Source organism: Octodon degus, unplaced genomic scaffold (assembly GCF_000260255.1).
Source record: "Octodon degus isolate 3935 unplaced genomic scaffold, OctDeg1.0 scaffold00009, whole genome shotgun sequence".
Taxonomy (NCBI): domain Eukaryota; kingdom Metazoa; phylum Chordata; class Mammalia; order Rodentia; family Octodontidae; genus Octodon; species Octodon degus.
Window position 1 is genome coordinate 6,393,566 of NW_004524585.1, and position 17,573 is coordinate 6,411,138.

At 37.0% G+C, this 17,573-nt stretch overlaps 1 protein-coding gene across 3 annotated transcripts in view; it reads left to right on the top strand.

Annotated features, from left to right (window-relative positions):
* The window catches only part of Crb1 (crumbs 1, cell polarity complex component), a 152,670-nt gene that overhangs the window by 75,413 nt on the left and 59,684 nt on the right, over positions 1 to 17,573 (top strand). For 2 of the 3 annotated variants that reach the window (XM_004625305.2, XM_004625306.2), the window contains 2 exons: positions 9,010 to 9,966; positions 15,740 to 16,287. In XM_004625305.2, the coding sequence (XP_004625362.1) occupies positions 9,010 to 9,966; positions 15,740 to 16,287 (1,505 nt within the window). The remainder of the gene's footprint in view (positions 1 to 9,009; positions 9,967 to 15,739; positions 16,288 to 17,573) is intronic. The other variant, XM_004625307.2, reaches the window with a different exon arrangement.

The following is a 17,573-nucleotide window of genomic DNA, read 5'->3' on the forward strand; positions in this document are numbered from 1 at the left end:
ACACACCTATAATATTCAATAACGGAACTTAGAAAAAATGGGGTATGCCTATGAATGTCCATTTTGTATCTGTGTATTCATGGTGGTTGGGATAGATATATAGTTAACTGATATTTTAGTTGAAACCTTGTTGTGGGTTCATTAAATTACTCATAAATTGAAATTTTAAGAATATTTAACCTATCCTCTCCTCATTACCAAGATCAATATTAAATCACTTTATTTTGGTGTTCAATCTGTGAGACAAAAAACTAACCATATTTTAAAATAAATCTCCCTGTTCTCCATGATATTGGTGTTTGTTAATTAAGTCATAATTGAGGTAACACATTATTAATAGCCAACTATTGTTTGTACATTTTTGAAATTTCATTTTTGAAGAATAGCATTGGACATCTGCTGAAATTCTAGACCTCATTTGCAAAACACTGTTCAAATTACCTGGGGCACTTGTAAAAATTTGTTATTTGGACCCAATTCTCATTTATAGACTCTATAGTTCTAAAAATATGTCTTAAGAATTCCTACTATAAAATATAACCCTCTAACACCAGGCAATTTTTAAGATATTAAGATTTAAGCACTTATTTCTATGAATTATATATCAGATAAAATAAATAGCAATAAATGATAAAATACTGCTTATATTTTCAGACACTACATAGACATATGATGTCTACTCATGTATGCTTTAGATATTTATGAATAGTAGATTCACAAACCTTGCATTGAATTGAAGAGAGCTAGAGCTCTCTTCCAATGCCTTGGGCTTTTTATGCATGAGAAAGATCAAAGGAATATTTTTTAACTTTGAAAAATGATGCAGTAATGTCTACAATTAAAATATATACAAACTGAATCACTGTATAGTACAGTATAGAGTACAAAATATAATACTACATTATGTAACATTATATTACAAGTAATACACATGGACACATGCGGACTCAAAAGTTAAAAATAAAAAAATCAGAAAAGTCTCACAGTACAGTTGAGAAAAACAAATCACACATGTTATGCAACAAACAGCAATAGTTCGCGGTTTACACTGGATGCATCAGACCCGGAAGTCCCAGAATGACCATGTGCGAGAGTTACCTTCAAGATGCTTTCTCGTGCAATAAATACTAAGCGGGCTAAGTCCTGGAAGGAACTTGAATTTTTTGATAATGGAGGAGAGAGAGAAAAATGGTAAATGTGTTTTAATTTTTATTCTACAGAAGTATGTTTTAATACAGACCATGTAAGTAGGGGGAAGTGGAAAAGCAATGCTAGGAAATAAATAAAAGCCAGATTGCAGAGGGCCTTGAGTGTCAGGCAGGCCTTCCCAGACCAGTAATTTGCCTGGCCTTTGACATTATTTTGTAGCTGTGCAGAATGAAAATATTAATAAATTTGTGCAAAATGACAAGCAGCACTACTAAAGAATGTAAAGCCAATTCTTACTATGGCAGAGTGAAAGTAAATACTACTGGCAATAGCAACACATCCAAGCCCAATACAAAGCAGGTTTTTGTAATTCACCATAACTTGAGTGTTTAATCATTCACTTTTGACAAGAAAAGGGGGAAAAAGGACGAAGCCAGAGCAGTGGGTTCTGATGATTTACTGATCAAAGCCAATTAGAATAGTTCTGGTTGAACTGGGTTGAGTTTCTCTGAAATTACTTTTCAAAGTAACGTCAATGAGAGTGAGCCTGTGCAGTGCTGAATGTTCTGTGCCTTAGTCCATAAAATAATTTCTTAAAAATCACTTACCAATATCCACAGAGTGTCAGAGTGACTTTTGAAGTGTAAAATCAAGCAACACCTAGAATCGAAACACAAAGCTTTTTGCTGCTTTCATTTGAAGATGTCAGGATATTTTTCAACAATACACTGAATAAAACCATTTTCTGAGTTCAGTATTGGTTAAATCCAGGCTATAAAATGGCCCTGAATGAATATCAGATCTGGAGTATTTGTATATGTGTCTCTGTGTCATGACTTCAAAGTAACATAATAATAAAGGACCATAGGGACACAGTGATGGATACCAAAGATCCAACATGATATTCATAAAAATAATGTTTTGTTCATAAAAATAAAAATATAGACAGAAAAATATGTTTGTACATAAAACCTTATTACACCAAACAAAATCACCAACTGCACATTTTTCTGGTACCATTAAGGTTGTGACCATTTATAGAAGAGCTTTTGACTTAACACATTTTTAAGTTTTATGAAAAATTTCGTTTCACATTAAGCACCCACATTAAAATATTTTTAAAATATATTACATACTTGCTTATATTCCTAGATAAGAGTGTAATAGATGACATTGTATGGTGATGACTTACACATTGATTGCTGTCCTGCACTGTTTAGATGTTGATTTTGCTCTTGTTTGCAGTATCTCTAAATGGCTCTAATTTTGTCCTATTTTATGCCATTTCATCATATTGTTTTGCTTGACGACACCACACTGTAAAGAAAAGAGGCTGGTCTTGTGTGATGAGCACGCAGGGCACAGTCACAACCTGGCTCAGATCATCATCTGTGAAATGGAGCTAACAGTGTCTTTCCACCACTTGTTGCGATTATTCAATGGCCACATGAGTCGAGCCTTACTACAACCGAGGCCTTGCCTATGCCTGGGACTCAGGAAGCGTCAGTGCCACCCGCTCGCATGTGCTGCCCAGCTCTCAGCTGTCATTTCTCCTGGCCAAAAACACATGGCAGTCCCCCCTTTCCCTTTTCCTTTGTTGGTTCTGGTTCACTACACGTTGAGATATTTCAGAGCCAAGCTTATTTTAGTTATGTCTAACCCCCCCCAAAAAACGATGAATTAGCCCTAAGAAAAGAATCAACTTTACAATCTCCATATTTAAGCACAGAATTTTAATTTTTCTTTTTTTGCTTGTTTATTTTTATTAGCACTCTCTGGAGGCATCAGTGACATCTCAGCTGGCACTCCCTACATAAAATCTCCACATGTCTTCAGGTCTCTCCTTCCAGAAAAAGTTAAATGAAAATGTCAAGCACCAATTACTCTAAGTATTTCTCAAACACTGAACATATTCAAATGATCCTATCCCATAAAATTAAATGGCACTAGATCTCAGAGGAACAGAACAGTTATTCTTTCATTGAGGGTGGAATTTAAGTCTGAAAGCACCACAAAAGTGAGGCCATTCCTTGGTTTCAGCAAATTTGGATCCAGGATGTAAGGGCACCTACAGGCATTCCACTGTGTATTTAAAAATCACCTCTAGATTACTTATAGTACCTATACAATAGAAATGTTATATACATGGCTGTTATACTGTTTGGGTTGGGGAATAATGACAAGAAATTCTGTATCATTTTATTTTATTTTATTTTATTTTATTTTACTTTATTTTATTATTTTATTTTATTTTGGTGGAACCAGGGATTGAACTCAGGCCCTTGCACTTGCCAGGCAAGCACTTATTGAGCCATCTCCCTGGCTCCATTTTTTTTTCTTTTTTTCCTGTTCATTTTAGACACAATTTCTAGAACAATAATTTTGATCTGCAGTTAGTTGACTCTGTCCATGTGGAATCTCAGAGGCAGAGGGCTCCCTCAGAACCTCCTACTCTTAATTCCTAAGAGTAAAAAAATTTCCTTTCCCTTCCTCTCATAGATTAATAGTTTTGACATCACTATGAATTTCTTAACCACCATTCAAAAGCAAAACAAAAAGTTAAAACAAAAATGTCACAATATTTTCATTGTAAAGAAAAGTAAAATCTAAGCCTAATTTTTCATAATGAAAGTTGTTGTATTTAGATTCTTTGGAACTCATTTTTCCAAAATAATATCATCCATGTTCAATGTCTTGTCCATATTGACAATCACCATGTGTTAAGCAGGATTGGAGCTAAGAATATAACACAGCTGCCTGGTAAGCATCTTACACTAAGCCCCAGACGTGGGTGGAGGGAGCTGAGTGGAACCTCGCTTCTCAACCTGCAGGCTGAGAGGAAGACTGTGATACTGAAAGCCATGCCCATGCTTTTGGAAATGGTACATCAGCAACATGGTCTGTCAACCTAAGTGCTCGGGGTTTTTGTTTTTGTTTTTTGTCAGAAAAATGATTGGAGCCAGAAAAACTTGTTTTTGCATTTTAATGGCGATTCTCATAGGTAAACCGCTCTCTTGTTATTACTTATGTAAGATAATTGGTGCCATCCTTTGAGTTTTTAAGATTTTTATTTAGCAACTAACATTTAACGTTTTCATAGGACCTTATGATCCTATGAAAGGTAGAAATTTTAAGCAAGGAAGAGTGGGCATATTTACGCATTGGACCTTGGTTCTTACATTATCTTTGTATGTACTTGTAGAAATAACATTCTTCGAGATAGTTCATTGACCATGACTTCAATGATGTGAGAATTATATGAAAAGCGATTTTCATAGTCAATGATACTTATATTTAAACATAAAGTTTTTGTCCTTTTCACACATTGATATAATTTATTCTGATTAATGTATGAGACATACCAAGTAGCAAAAATTTTTGCTAATAAATTATTTTTTAAATACAATATTATTATAGAATCAGAAGTTGTTCGAACTAAAAGAATTTTAGAAAAATAAAAGGAATAATGCTTGATTATACTGACTTTAGATAAACAAAAACAGTAATATTTGTACATCTACCTACTACTACATATACTTAAACATACAATTCATAGTCAACTAAAACACCAAATTAATACTGAAAGCACTGCTAATCTTACGAATATTGCCAATCTTATTATTTTGATTGACAAAAGATCTTTTTTCTTTTGTCAATCATATAACTGGGAGAATTTTCCATTGCTTTTTCCACTTGTAAGTTTACTGGGTTTATCAAATAAAAATGTCTGGTCTTATTTTACCATGGAAATGTTTAGTAGACTTGATTTTAAGTACAAGTCATTGTAATCATTCAACCTTTTATTAAGTTATGCTTATTATTCTTCAGACCTTTGATCTTGATATGAGTTTTCTTTATTTTTTAAAATCCTGTCATTATTTCAAACTACCTTTCTCTATATTTAAAGAAAATTGGTAGGTGCATTATGGGTATCTTGTGAAGACTAAGTGTATAAATATTTATTAAGTATTATAAGAAAACAGCAAACAGTGAAGAAAGCACAGCCATGTGCATTTCTGTATTAACTAACTGTAACTGAAAGGAAATGAGCTTCCTATTTTAGGCCCAAATAACCTTATGTGTGGACAGTTTTAATAGCTGCCTCGCTGTCTTCCTGTCTCTAGTTCCTTTTCACTCCACTCTATTTCCCTGTGGGACTGCTCTTTATGACAATCCATACTGGGCCCCTGTCCAGCAATGAGCCCAGTGTTTCCCACTGTCAGAAAATAAAGTAATAAACATATAAAAATAAAACAATAAAAACTTTATATATTCCCAGACCTCCAAACTGGCTGTATCTAACCTTTCTGACATGATTTTCCTACATAAATCCACCGTGCCAACCTCATGATTCACGTAACCTCTCAATGCCTTCAGCTTTCCGACGAGGAGTATCTGGTTTATTCACTTATTGTCCAGTTGGGGATACTTTTGCCCTTCTGCTCCATGCTGAGCTACATTCTATCCTATCTGCATAAAATTTTTCCATCTCAGCCTGAAGAGAGAATGCAGTCTCTTGCAGTCACTGTTGCCCACACAGTTCACTCGGTCCATTGTGTATCACGTGAGATGTTTCTTTGATATTGTCTTGATTTACATTATCATTTAATTTTTCACAACTTCGTCTTCTCAAATTCTTCAAGGGCAGAGGCTATCTCTTACTCTATGTTATGCACAGAACTTTATAAATTGTAGATAAATCAGGTATTTGTTTATTTGACTTAGTTTATAAGGCTGAGTTTTCTCAGCTTAAGATTTATCATTATGTTTCTCTTTAACTCTTCTCCCTAAAATTTGCTGAGTATTTTCTCAAGTATTTTCATAACCATACGTTTTATTGTCCCATTATATTGTAAATATTTTGAGCCCAGATCTGTGTCTTCTACTTTGTGTCTGCTGTGAAGGTATCTCCTACTTCGTGAGAGTAGAACATAAATTAGGTTATTTTCTAACTCTCAGAGAATGGTCAATTGAGGTTCCAACTAAAGGACCAAGTTGTTGTTGCTGTAACAAAGTGAGTTAGAAGAGAGATAGTGATGCAGAGTGTCACCATAAATACAGATAATGGGCCTCAGGTTCTTTATCTCAAGGTATGTGAAATTTTCGTGAGGCAATTTGAAGCACTGGCCTATGAAGAAATTTCTTTGGAGACAAGTGCAGCTGTGTTACAGGGTGTACAGGACGCTCAAGTTTTCAGTGGGAAGCTACATTTCAACCTCAGAGTGAGATAGCTGCAAGGGTAGTATCAGAGTCATGTAAACTTAGGATGAGGAAAGAAACCATTAATTTAGAGTAGGCTCTCCATCTCTTTGTAGAATCTAAAGATGAAAGACTGTGGCTCATTCTAGAACAGCAGGAGAGAGAGAGAGAGAGAGAGAGAGAGAGAGAGAGAGAGAGAGAGGAGAGACAGAGAGGCAGAGAATGAGAGAGAGAAAGAGAGAGAGAGAGAGAGAGAGAGAGAGAGAGAGAGAGAGAGAGAGGAGAGAAGAGGGAATTGCCCTAAAATATAGGTCAAAGGTACATGAGTCTTGAGGTTCAAACCTGAAACACATTACAAAAGGAATATTAGTCAGTGGTCCAAGTAAAAGGAAAATTTTCTAGCAGGACCCATCAGAAGATGAGGGAATGCCAACAGAGAGAGAGTTGGTGAAGAAAGAGTAAAAGCCAGTAAAGCAGGGGCCCTGGGAGGAGGGAGGATGGAATGGGTGAGTGGCCAGCCAGGTCCCTGGAGGAAGTCTCAGCTGGAGGCTCCAAGAAGCTCAGAAATATCAACTTAAAAACCTTCCACGTTCAAAGGACGTGGAACATCGTCAGTCAGGCTGGAATTTTCTGAACCCCTTTCCTCTCTTTTGCACAAACTTTAGTTTTCTAGGATTTAGAACACTTAGCAGGTTGGAAGTGACAACTGCAGAGAGACAGAAATTGAGTGGCAGCCTTCTGAGTTTTCTCTCAGGACGGCTTAGGGTGGGCCTAGCGTATGCAGGGAGAGGAGTCATTTAACTCTAAATTGCACTGCTGTGTGTGTGTGTGTGTATGTGTGTGTGTGCGCGCGCGCGCGTGTGTGTGTCTCATTGGACATTTTAAATGCTATTAATTTTTTAAGATTTATCATGAATCTATTATCTAACATTAATCATAGAATTCATATAGTCTTCTGGAGATTTTATCTAGAGAGAAAAATCTTCATTCCATTAATTATGTTAACTATAGGATATGAGGAGAAAAATCAGTGTTTTATTTTGACTATAACTCATGAGTTGTTCAACATTCCTCTTAAGTATTTGATTGATTACTTTTGTCCTTAAAATTCTGTTGGGGCCAGGGCGATGGCTCAGTGGAATAAGCACTTCCCTTGCAAGTGCAAGGGCCTGAGCTAAATTCCCAGTTCAGCCAAAATAAATAAGTAAAATAAAATCCTGTACAATTTAAAATATCTTCTAATAAAATTTTAAACTCTTCATGAAGTCAGTTAAATGCAACTTGCATTTCAGTGGAACACTCCTTTGAAATTAAGCCTTATCTGTAATTTTATGTCAGTTCCCTCTAAGAATGATTAAGTAACAATTAGTTCAATTCATTTGTATCTCTGCTTATCAAATGTTTTACAACATGTACCCTTAGCACTGGTCAAGCACTATGGGGGACATTAAAGAAGATTACAGAACATTCCTTGTTGCTACAGAGCTTAGCCTGTTTTTGAATCAATAAAGGTTAATGAGAGTAACAAGTATTGGGCAATATCGGGACAACAGGATCCAAACAAGTGCCTAAATTTACACCACATACATGGTAGTGTAGGGCCAGCAAGATAGCTCAACTGACTAAGTGCTGTTTAGGTAAGTGCAGGCACTGGCATTTGATTCCCAGCACCTGGCCCCTGAGTGTGCTGAGCCTGCCATCGAGTCCAGGCATGGTGGCTCATGCCTGCAATTACAGTGCTGGGGAGGCTCAAAACAGAAGGATCACTATGAGTCTCAGCAGCGTAGTGGGACCCTGTACGAAATACACACACATACATACATACATACATACACACACATGCATATATACATACATAAATGGCTATGTAAGTCATTTATTAACATCGTATAAATGGCTCTGAAAATATACAATAAGAGTACTTTGGGCTTTAAATCAGACTAAATGCATTACAAAATATATTATGTTAGGAAGATCATCACTAATTCAAAAAATTAATTACCAAATGTAAAATATGAACAAGCACTAAGCAAGCATCAAATATACGCATGAATATGACAGATATTTTCTCTTCTGTTATGGAACTCACAATCTAAAGTGATTCTAGGCTATTAAGTTGCCCATTTAAATCTCTTGGTATATAAAATTATACAACTGATGGATTACCTACCTCATATTTTTTGAAATATGTATCTATTTTTGTACTGGAATTGTTTCGAGAGAACGCAATTGGGGCCTTTCATCCACTCTAGAATCCCTATATGGTAAGAAGTGCTGCAGTTCATATCTGGCAGATTTTAGGAGCTATGGAGACGCACAAGACGAAGACAACAGCACCCTTTTGAAATAAGGGTGAAATACCAGTATAAAGAATAACCAAGAAGAGTGTGCACAATTATGTAATCATTTGTACCTAGGACACTTAATGGAACATGTATGTTTGCCATGAGAGACTGAGCCATCTACTGGGATTAACACTATTTCTTAAGGATAAATCCAAAGTCTGCTGTGACTGCTCTTCTCTCCACATGTGAAATGATATAATTGATTTCAGTTTTCTTCCAGAAATATGTTCTATTAAAGTTCTCAACCTGAGCTAGCTCTGTAGTATTTATGATGTGAATATACATAATTTTAAACTTACTGTTCCTTATTTAACAGGAATTCACTGTGAAGAAGACATCAATGAATGTTCATCGAACCCCTGTCAAAATGGTGGCACTTGTGAGAACTTGCCTGGAAATTATACTTGCCATTGCCTGTTTGATAACCTTTCAAGAACATTTTATGAGGGACCAGACTGTTCTGATGTTCTCTTGGGCTGCACACATCAGCAATGTCTAAATAATGGAATTTGCATCCCTCATTTCCACAATGGCCAACATGGATTCAGCTGCCTGTGCCCATCGGGCTACACGGGGTCATTGTGTGAGGCTGCTACCACACTTTCCTTTGGGGGCAATAGCTTCCTGGGGGTCCCACATGGCTCACATACAGCCCAGAGCTCAGTTTGCAGCATCGCCTTCAGATTTCAGACCGTTCAGCCTACAGCACTTCTATTTTTTCAGGGCAACAGAGACTTGTTTGCAAAGCTGGAGTTGCTGAGGGGTTATATTCACTTATCTATGCAAGTCCGTAATCAGTCACGAGTGCTTCTCCACGTTTTCCATGATGCAAGCGACGGGCAGTGGCACTCAGTGGAAGTGGTATTTGCAGAGGCTGTGACCCTTTCCTTAACTGACAACTCTTGTAAAGAGAAATGCATCACAAGAGCTCCTTCTCCATTCGAAAGTAATAGATCGATATGTGCTTTTCAACACACTTTTTTGGGTGGTTTACCAGTGGAAATGACCAGAGATGATTTTGCGCTGCTTAACATCTATCATACAGCATCCACACCTTCATTTGTAGGCTGTCTCCAAGACATTGAATTTGATTCGAATCATATTAATCTGGAGAACATTTCATCTGGCCTGTCATTAAATGTCAAGGCAGGCTGCATGAGGAAAGATTGGTGTGAAAGTCAACCTTGTCACAATAGAGGACGCTGCATCAACTTGTGGCTTGGCTATCAGTGTGACTGCTACAGGCCCTATGCAGGCCCCAGCTGTCTGAGAGGTGAGAGGGAGGAGTACTCAGGAGGGCTGTGCCTCTGGGCAGATCAACATAGAGGCAGCCAGCCCGCTACTTCCTGTTATGCTACATCATGTCCTCTTGCAACCCCTGCTGCTGTTTGCCCAATAATGCGATGAGAGGAGAGGGAGGTGATGTGTATTCATTTTGAGTGAGTTCAAAGGACATCTGAGTTTTTTGTTTTGTTTTATTTTGTTTTTAATACAGGGTCTACAGGGTCTCACTACGTAGATCCGACTTGTAGTGATCTGCTTGTGTTCAGCCTCCCAAGTGCTGGGATTACAGGCGCGCACCACCATTCCCTGTCTCAATCACCTTCTCAGTGCCCCCTGGGGGTGGGGCCTGCACAGCATGTGGGGGAGCAAAACCCTGGCCCTATGTCTGCCTAAGCAGTCACTTTAATGCGCTGAGCTATTTGGCCAGCCCTGGACATCTGAGTTTGAATCAGACACAAGTTAAAAAATAAGCAAATAGCCCCAATCCAAATTGTTTTTCATCTTGGTGTGGACAAAATGCTTTTAGAAATTTCACCATGTGCTACGTATCAGAAATTCATCATAAATCTTATTTAAAAGAGAATCTTTTAGACAAAAAAGGCTTTTACAGACCAAATTCGTCAATGCCACATAAGAGGAAAGTATCTTATGCTTAGTATATTCTTAGTTAATATTCACTCCCTTGTTCTCCTTTCTATGCAACTAGTCCTGGATCCAAGATCACGTTTCAATATATATGTTTACAAACCACCAATTTTATTCAAAGGCGTCATCTGTAAGAGTGCCTTGAGAAAACAGATAGATATCTCAAGAAAAAAAAAGAAATTATGTGAAAAGTAATCACAGTGAAACTTGGTAAATGCCATAAATGAGTTGATCTGATTTCTCTGGAAAAATATTTTTTTTATTTTGGACATCATTCTGAAGATAGCTGTTGATAGTGATCAATGTATACCTGTATTATTATTAATAATAATTTATTATTTATTATTATTGTTATCATGCATTGAAAAACCTGAGAGGTTATTGTAATACACTGCTTTGAAGTTCAGCCCTAATTTACTCCAAGATTTCAGAAAAACTCCAAGTAGGACAACATCTGGTAAATAGTCTTTTCTGCTTTATATAAAGTAAAATTAAAACCAGTCTTAGCCCATACCCTATTCCATGTTCAAATGGCTAAGAATTATTAGAAACTATTCACGGGTTTCTCCCTGACCACAATATTCATTACAAATCATGGACCTGTTTGACAATGAGGTATGACAGCTCCTAGCTCTATGCAATATTTTAAGTGGAACGGCAAGTTGTTTTGTGATTTTTTTTTTTTTTTTTTCAGGAGAAAAGGGAGAATGATGCTGAGGCACTGGTTCACTTTTTGAAGAAAAGTTTAATTGACCCAAGGCAATATTTTTGCTACACATACAAAATAACAAACAGATGCTGACTCATTTTGACTGGCTTCCACATGCAGTGACCCATGAGGTTAATCCTGACCATGGTGATGCTAACTGTCCTAGTAAATGTATTCAGGAGATGCCAACCCAGTGTGTTCTGGTTTTCTTTAGCTTATTTTTGCCAACTTTGAAAATTATGAACTTTTTAAACCAAGTTCCTGAATTGGTTATACTTCCTTACTGCCCCCTGTACCCCATACACTAGTTGAAACTATTTAACTCCCATGAGAGTGGTTTTTAAGAAATTACATGGAAGGAGTTTGGTAAAATCTTCTCTTCCTGAAGTTTCTTCAGAAAAGTTTAACAGAAACTCTATTTTTCATATCACCTCTAGGTCATAAAACTAAAATATTCTGTATGGGCTATTATCTATGAAGAATGTTTTCTGGGAGTTTATTTCCACTATAAAACATGTCTTAGAGCAGTAATGAGAACTTGGAGTCTGCTGTTGCTGTACATGTATATTCAAGATGAAAGAGACATTACTAAAACACAGAAAGGGAAACTTTACCCAAATCATGATTTTGGCACCATTTTCTAGTCATAGTACTTGCTGCAAGGAACAAGTAGGACAGCTAAAAGGTTTAGTTAGCTGACTAAATACAAAAGACACAGAGATTTCCAATATCTTGACCTTGCTAAAATGATTTAAACTCTCAGGTAGGACAGTCCTGGGAAGGGTTTCCCTCAGCATTAGCCATACAACTGTCCACTAGGTTATCTCAGCATGACTATGTTGCTTGTATACAGAAATATGAAGGTTCTGGGGTGTATTTTTTTAATAAAATATTTTTTTTTTACTCTGGAAAAATATTTGATTTAGGAAAGCAATCTACATATGTTTCACCTGTTTTACACCTAGTCTTTGGAAATTTTATCATTTGATAACTATCATGTCACATGTATAGTAGAGGCTTTATTACGTGGCTGGAATGTTCACACTATTGGGCCTGCCTAGTATCGTGGCCTAAATCTTTGCTTAATCATCTTCATGAATGAAGAACTCACTCAATCTATCTTGGAAAAAGAATTCCAAACAAGTTTTCATTATATTTAAACAGAATATGATATGCACAAATCTCTCACTCATTTACTACATTTTAATTCTTGAAGATGTTCATAGAAATTTTAACATGTTTAAATGAGAATATATATGTATTTGAGAAAACAAATCTCACTCCATCTAAGCCATCACTTCTACTCGCTACACATCCCAGCTTCTTCTACTATTTCCACATGAGTCTTCAGACCCTTCCAAACCTGCTTGCTGACTTTAGAATAAATTTGCCTATCTGTCTTCTCTACACTATGGTTTCTACATGTACTTGATGCTACACAGTGGCATAGGGTCATAGCTTCTCTTACCCTATAAACTGTGCCTCTGTTACATTTATTTTTTCTGGCAGTCATGTTACATAGTTGCTTCACTCTGAGTCATTGTCCCTCATGATGTCACAGCATCCTGCCCTATGCCCATGAGGCCCACTTAGATCTAAATGCCTTTTATTTATTCTCATTAAATTTCATCTTATATTTCATCACCCATTAAAGCTTGCCAAAATAGTTTTTTTACTTTTTATGTTATTCATCTTTAGGACATATCAGTGACATGTATGAGAATCATTCCTTCCATGTCCACAGCAGAGTCATCTGCAGCTTCAGCTGTTCCTAAAATCGTGTAGCACATCACACATTCTGACTACCTGCTTGTGATTTCTGAAGAATAGGATTACTGGAGAGTCAGGCTGCCAAGGAAAAGAGGAAACAGCTCTGTGTTCTGTCCTTTAATGTGGAACCACAAAGTAATGCTGCAGGCATCGTGTGATGACCAGCAGGGTCTCTGCTCCCTGAGGCTGAGTGATCTTGTGCATATCCTCAACCCTCAAGGGTTTCAAGAGCCAAATTTTCTTAAGTGTTTTATCTCATATGAAAGCACTGCAGTGTATTCAGAGATGTTAACCTCTTCAAAGGGGCTATTTTATCTAACAGTAGACTTTGAAAACTACCTGTAGTTGCCTGGAGCAGGTGGTCTCTAAATGCAGATTCAAAATGCAATGTTCCTGTAGGAAATCAAGTTAGAGTTCTGAAAAATGAAGCTGTTTGACCAAGAGGTCTTCAAATATAGACTTGAAGCAAGTCTCACTATAGTTCAGCGAAACTAAAATATGTCAGACCTTTGTCCACACTTCAACTGGACCATACAATGATATTTAAATATACAAGAATATGCTTTATTTCTGGTTGTGACTGAGATGTGAAAACCTACAGGCAACAAGATCATTAGAACAGGGGCCAGCCAGATAGCTCAGCAGACTGAGGGACTGGCTTCAGCAAGTGTAGGCAAGCGCAGGGACTGTGGTTTGATCCCCAGCACCACATGCCACACCAGCCCCGCCCCCAGGGCCTCCTGAGCTGGCCACAGAGTCTGGGCATAACAGGAGGATCACTATGAGTCCAAGCTGCGTAGTGAGACCCTGTCACAACCAAATACATTTTAAAAAATCATTAAAACATGCTCTTGTCAAGTTCCTTGATGATCCCTGGATTGAAAAATCTAATGGTCATATCTCAGCACTCTCTTACTCCACATCTCAGGAACTGTTAACACAGTCCAATACTCCATCTTCCTGAAAACTCCTTCCTGTTTATGCTTATGAGTTGTCATGTCTCAGGGTTCTCCTCTGTTCCCACAAGAGGGCCTTGCATCATCTCCTCTGCTTCCAATGATATACTGTAATGGGATCAGTTCTTGTACCTCTTGTGTTCTCTCTGTCTCTACGTTAAGTTTCATAATCTTAGTCTTATCACTTTAAGTCTTTATACTCACTAAAATTTCCTAAATTATTAACCCAGAACATCTCTCCTGAACCTCTGTATCAACCACCCATTTTATGTATATCATATAAGGCATCTCAAATTAATATAAATACCCATTCGTGTTCAATCTGTCTCTTTATTTTTCTTTCCTATCTCTACAGATAGACCCCTCTTCAAGGTCTTTGGTTGTTTGAGTGAAAAAAAAATCTGGAAAATGAACTTATTCTAGAAAGCTCTATCAGAAATACCTTCAAACTATTTTGAAAATCTGTCTATGTCTCACCCTCTCCACACTACTGGTCCAAATTAGTTTTCTTTAGCAAAAACATTAGGTTTAATAATGTGTCTGCTTCATGTCTTTCAACTGGCATATACAACTGCTGAAAAAAATGTTTATGGATGTTGCATAAGTGCCCTTCCGCTAACATTTCTTCTGTCAGACTGCATCATCAGGTATCTGCAGTTTCACTATTTAAGCTCATCATGATTTGTCTCTTGAATTACTACAGCATCCCTACTTTCTTCAGGTTTTTGCAGAAATCTCATCTTCTGAGAGAGTTCTTCTCTGAACTCTTCTTTACACCTTTGAACTCCTAACCTTCCTATTTGTTTTTCTCCACCTAATTTATCTTATATCAAGTGCTTTCTTATCTCCTGATATATTATGGTGTGATTCTTTATCTGCATCTGGCGTTTCTCCTATTAACTGGAATACAGCATAAGCTTTCTAAGGATAGGAATTTTTTCACCTCTCAGGAACTCTTTTGAGATGGTGCTCATGGATCTCCTTGCCGCATCCGTCTCATTTTGACTCTTCTTAACACAGCAAAGGCTTTGTGAGTTCACCAGCCAGCTTTCTCCCCCTTTCCCTGTCTACAGGGTCTTTCCTACCCAACCAGGGCCACAAAAGGTCCTCTTCTTCATCCATCCAATGCCAAATCTTTTGTGTGAATTTCTTTAGAGGAGAAGAAACTTTTCTGGTTCTTTTCTTGATTTCTGTCCTTTAGCAAACACGTTAGGTTTAATAACATGTCTGCTTCGTGTCTTTCAACTGGCAAATACAATTGCTGAAAAAAATGTATATAGATGTTGCATAAGTGCCCTTCTGCTAACATTTCTTCTATCAGACTGCAGCATTAGGTGTCTGAAGTTTCATGATTTAAGCTCCAGTATTCTATGGCAGTGAAGGGGAAGTTCTTTAGTTCTCAGTGAAGAAATATTTTTATGCTTAATGAAACTCAACCATAAGGTATAAACCAAAGTAGAGTTATTTTTAAATGAAGTAAACTTAGGTCAAAAAATTAGTGAGTTTTTAAAATTATATAACTGCTATTATAGTGAGTCTTTCTTGAATTAAAAAAGTACATATGAATATATATGTGTGTGTATATCTGTGTGTGTGTGTGTGTGTGAATAGAATGTTCATGCTGTGTCTTTTTTACTTCTAAGTCTTAAGATGTTTCTTTATTTCTCCATTTCAACATGAAGAGTATGTGGCAGGCCGATTTGGCCAGGGTGGCTCCACTGGATACGCCATCTTTAGAGTTGATGAGAATCACGGACAGAACTTCAGCCTTTCCATGTTTGTGAGAACACTTCGGCCATCCGGCTTTCTTCTAGCTTTGGAAAACAATACTTATCACTACATTCGTGTCTGGCTGGAGCGTGGCAGACTAGCACTGCTGACTCCAGGATCTCCAAAATTGCTAGTAAAATTTGTTCTAAGTGACAGAAATGCCCACTTAATATCTTTAAAAATCAAGCCAAATAAAATCGAACTGTATCAGTCTGCACAAAAGCTGGGATTTATTTCTGCTCTTACATGGAAAATCCAAAAGGGAGATGTCCTCTACATTGGTGGCCTGCCTGATCGGCAACAGACTGAAATTAACGGTGGGTTTTTCAAAGGCTGCATCCAAGATATAAGATTAAACAACCAAAATCTGGAATTCTTCCCAAATTCAACAAGCAATGTACCCCACCATCCAATACTGGTCAATGTGGTCCAAGGTTGTCCCAGAGACAGTGCTTGCAAGGTAGGATTATTTATGCAACTGTGTACATTCTGCATGCTAAATTTTTATCTTATGAAATATATCATTTATTAAGACAATTTTTTTTATAAATAATGTCACAAAGATGTCACGGACCCATTGAGGGAAAAAAAAACAGTGTTTAATTTATCTGTTCGCAGATAGACAGGGATTTATGATGAAGCATAAAAATGACAGCTTTGCTCCAGCATCTTGGTGTATTTGACAAGCAAGATAACTCCAGGTGCATCCTTCTCCTACCCCCTCAGCCAACAAATTTCTTAAGAATAGTGTTTTATTTCCTAAACTCGAATGGCATCCCAAGGTTTAACTGAACTTTTTGGGGGGAAGGTCTTTTTATCTTAAATTCCCAGCTCCTATTGTTTTAAACTTTTGCTAAGTCAGAAAGACAAAAAGTATGACATGACATTTGAATTTGAAATCTCTGAAATATAATTTTCACGGTGCTTTTTTTTTTTTTTTTTACTTTCTTTTGCATCTTCTTTAAAGCAGTGCTTTAAATACATGAAACTGTCAGCACCGCAGGAGCTTTCAGAAGAAAAGAAGGGAACATTCTGTATGTGTTGAACATTTGTTGAGCTCCAAATATTGTTGTGCCCTACACTGGGCCTAAATATGCACAAATCAATCACCATCACATAGGAACATTTCTAATGTACCTGACACTACAAGTAATCCATTTAATTCTGCTGCAAGACCCTGTATAAAACTGGTACTATTAGGGGCCATGGAGATGGCTCAGTAGAATAAGCACTTCCCTGGCAAGCTCAAGGGTCTGAGTTCAATCCCTGGTTCCACAAAAAAAAAAAAAAAAAAGGTACTATTAGCACCCTTTGTTATTTATGGATAAAAGCCTTAACTTTAGAAAGGTATTGAGGCTGAGGTGTAGCTCAGCAGTAGAGAACGTGCTTAGCATGCATATGACCCTTGTCTCAGTCTAAGCACAAACAAAACCCCCAAATAACAGGTTTGCATAACTAGCTTACATCATATATTAACAGTAGAGCTGAAATAAATATACCTCAAGCTCTAAAAAATTATTTTTAGTATATTTTATCTTGAAAACTTTATAAAGGACCTTGGAAGAACTGAACTGATAGCAATAAGCCTCTGATTCACACACAAGGAACAGATCTCTAACACAAGAAATTTTTCTTGTGTTAGAGATCAGTTTAGCATATTTTTTTTTTTTTTTTTTTTTTTTTAGGAAAGGATCTACAGGGTGTTCAGGGTTTCACTACTAGATCCGACTCGTAGTGATCCGCCTG